Genomic DNA, 3129 nt, shown 5'->3' on the forward strand with positions numbered 1-3129 from the left:
TGCCTGCCGACTCAAGATGTATTGCGAAGGCGGCCGCGATGTGACCGAAGACCTAGCCGACCATATTGCCTTTGGCAATGAAGGGTTCCATGTGGCCAAGCTCGGCAACGTCCGCGAAGACAACGGCGAATACCAAGCCCTCGTCTACTGGCTTGGCCTCGATGAAGACGAAGCCTCATGGGAGCCCGTTCGCTCCCTCAATGAAGACATCCCCATCGTTTTCCGCCGCTGGGTTCACCAACATGAAGACCAAGAAGAAGTGAAGAAAATGGCCGCGGACCTCGAGAAAACCCTCGGACACTCCCTTTAGGGGGAAGTGTTCTGCATGGCGCTGAAGAAAGATCTATGAGCCTTTTTAGAGGTCGGCTCATGGTCTCATGATCGGTAAGGCCATTAGTCTCCATTATGTGCAGCAGGCCGCCATTCGTCGTGCGGTTGTAGCCATTGTCGTGCGGTTGAAAGATGTGCATTGTTGGCGCATTTTCATTGGACGAAATGATTAGACTTAAAATAGACCAGAAAAATCAATTCGTAGTAAGAGACCTCAGTTTTCAATTTACTGTTAATTCGGCCTCCGCAAGAGGTTCCCGTCCGGATAACGACGGGAGCGAAAACAGTGTTGTAGCTTGTACTTGTGATGGATAAACGACTCGTCCAGATAAATTATCGTACGTGGCGTGTCTTCTTGCAACGCATGGACAACAAGCTTCATGTAGATATCCAGCTTTACAACCACTTCATTAGTTAGACCAACAGATACTCCTTTCTTCTTCCGGCGCATGAATCCACGGCGTTTAAAGAACGTTTGTGTAGCTCGTAGCGAAGGACGTTGGTCAGTGGGGTTTTCCTTCTCGACATCCAAGTGGCCATGCTCGCAAAGCAGTTCCATGACGTCACGAACAACAACGCGCGAGTTCGTCAACCGCTTGGTACGAAGAAGGTCCAGCACGAGCGTCATGACAGCCTGGGTTCCGGGGACTCTGGTAGCGTGAGTGGATTTATTTGACCGCGTTTTTGCAACATTAAATGTGCCGTCGTTGCAGTACTGGGACCACACAGTCTGTATTGTTTTGTTGCTGCGACCCAAAATGGTAGCAACGTGGTTTGAGACGTCTTTTATTTCCGGTTTACAGAAGTGTGCCTGTAGGCGGATGATGTCGAGCTTTTCGCCCACTGTGAGCGCCCTTGGTCGAGCCTTGGCTACGAACGCGATGGCAGCATCGAGTTCGGTGGTCATTGTTGTCCCAAGAATGAATTGAGTTTGTAATAAATACTAGAGGCGATCACTTTTTTGCGTTTTTTATCAGTACAATTATTTATATGTGTTCCAGTATTTTTTATGCAAATAATTGTCGTGGTTTGGAAAAAGTTGGACTCGAACCCTGGCCCAATTGTCATCACTTAAGGGACTAACAAACCGTGGCTTGTGCATAGTAAAGGGCTTCCCCTTTACTACATGTCTGGGTAAAACTGAAAATAACTCAATTTATGGTGGTGCTCAACTCGCGAGAATCTCTGTGTCGTTACAATGGTAGAGCATCGGTTTCTTAACTCAAAGGTCGTGGGTTCGATCCCCGGCTTCCCCGGCGCAAGGATTTATCCGTCCCTCCTGGGGAATCCGGATATCAAGGGCTGCGTACGAAGACGAGGACCGAACTTCGAAGAAGATCGGTCGAAGCACGAGGTACTACTACCTCTGTCCAACTACCTGGTCCAGCACCTCTTGACCCGGACTTCGAGCGGCAAGCTACCAAGGGCGTTGCCGAAGACATCGGCAAGCTGTTCCACTGCACCCCAACGACTGTGCGGAGCAAGACAATCTGCGCCACCGTCCACCAGCGGAAGTAGGGCCAAAGCTGGCGCAAACGAAGGCACTAGTGTAGATGATGCCCTGTCAACATTTTAAATGTGCTGGGTGTGTTTTAAATATATCTATATTTTGGGCAACATTGACAAAAATACTTCAAATTTATTGACCATATTTATGGCGAATTCCTAGGATAAGTCCTTTGAAGTACTTCTTTCCTTTGGCTCCAGAGGCAAAATACCAACTGCGCCAGAGGTATTCGTCCAAGAACGCTGGAATGCGCTCTTTGCGCACACCACGCATAGCCTTAATGTACTGCTTAATACGCACTTCCCAAACGCCTTCAATTTGCTGGGTGTGGGCGCCATTTCTTGGGTTCACGAAGTTTTCGGAATGGTTAACCCACGAGTGGGTGTAACGCATTCCGGCGAGCAAGTCGTTGTTGGCCAATGTGTGCTGCTCGTTGGTTGAAACGTGCGATCCAAACTTGTCGGAGATGATGTGGGTCCCCGGACGAATGTGTTTTTTTATCAGCGCCAACAGGGTCGGCTTGGTCCGATCGCCAAACGTCACGACACCAAACCACTGCTTCGTGGTTCGGTCTACGCCCCCAAAGAGCCAGTAATCTTCGTGGCGGGTGCCGCGGTTGTACTTCGATTTTTTCTTCATCGAGGTTTCGTCAATTTCAACGACACGGCCGTCACCACCAATCTAACAAATACTTTTAAATAATTCACATATTTATAATATATATATATACATATACTGTTATATAATTCATATATATATACATATACTATTAGATGTAATATACACATATATGTGTATATACATATACTATTAAATAATTCACATGTATATATTTACGTATACTATTAGATATAATATATATATGTATTTATCTCCGTACTATAAATATTGACTAATATATACATCAATATATATATATGTGTTAATACTTGTAGCAAATATATGTTTGTTAGTGTTTATAACACAGATAGTATATACACACAAGCAAATGAACTACTATTGAATACTAGTAATTATCTTGTACCATTAATAGTACAAACTAAAATCACAAAACATGCATGCACATAGAAAACATGTACTAATTAATACTTAGAAATATCGCCAAATATGCAGACAGAACAAACATTCCACAGTGTACTACAACAAATATATAGATGTACTCAGAAAATATGAGCTAATAGTTTTTACACAAACTGTAAATAGGTCTAAAGAACACATATGCATTTCTAAGTATAAAAGTATACATCATGAATATGTATTTTTAAAAAACCAGACGTTGCAGTTATTCATGT

At 44.2% G+C, this 3129-nt stretch overlaps 3 protein-coding genes across 3 annotated transcripts; 1 reads left to right on the forward strand and 2 right to left on the reverse strand.

The window, feature by feature from the left end:
* Positions 1-16: 16 nt before the first annotated feature.
* H257_02895 (hypothetical protein) lies at positions 17-310 on the forward strand (the record flags this gene model as incomplete). Its single annotated transcript, XM_009826718.1, has 1 exon — positions 17-310. One exon carries the CDS (start codon positions 17-19, stop codon positions 308-310), a length of 294 nt encoding a protein of 97 aa, XP_009825020.1.
* A 252-nt stretch (positions 311-562) lies between these two features.
* H257_02896 (hypothetical protein) lies at positions 563-1237 on the reverse strand (the record flags this gene model as incomplete). The annotated part of the gene is made up of 2 exons (XM_009826719.1): positions 563-724; positions 761-1237. The coding sequence occupies 2 exons, from the start codon at positions 1235-1237 to the stop codon at positions 563-565; spliced, it is 639 nt and encodes a 212-aa protein (XP_009825021.1).
* Positions 1238-1969: 732 nt separating this feature from the next.
* On the reverse strand, positions 1970-2476 carry H257_02897 (hypothetical protein; the record flags this gene model as incomplete). The annotated part of the gene is made up of 1 exon (XM_009826720.1): positions 1970-2476. One exon carries the CDS (start codon positions 2474-2476, stop codon positions 1970-1972), a length of 507 nt encoding a protein of 168 aa, XP_009825022.1.
* Between the last annotated feature and the right edge of the window lie 653 nt (positions 2477-3129).

This window comes from Aphanomyces astaci, assembly GCF_000520075.1.
Source record: "Aphanomyces astaci strain APO3 unplaced genomic scaffold supercont1.5, whole genome shotgun sequence".
In the NCBI taxonomy this organism is placed as follows: Eukaryota; Oomycota; class Saprolegniomycetes; order Saprolegniales; family Verrucalvaceae; genus Aphanomyces; species Aphanomyces astaci.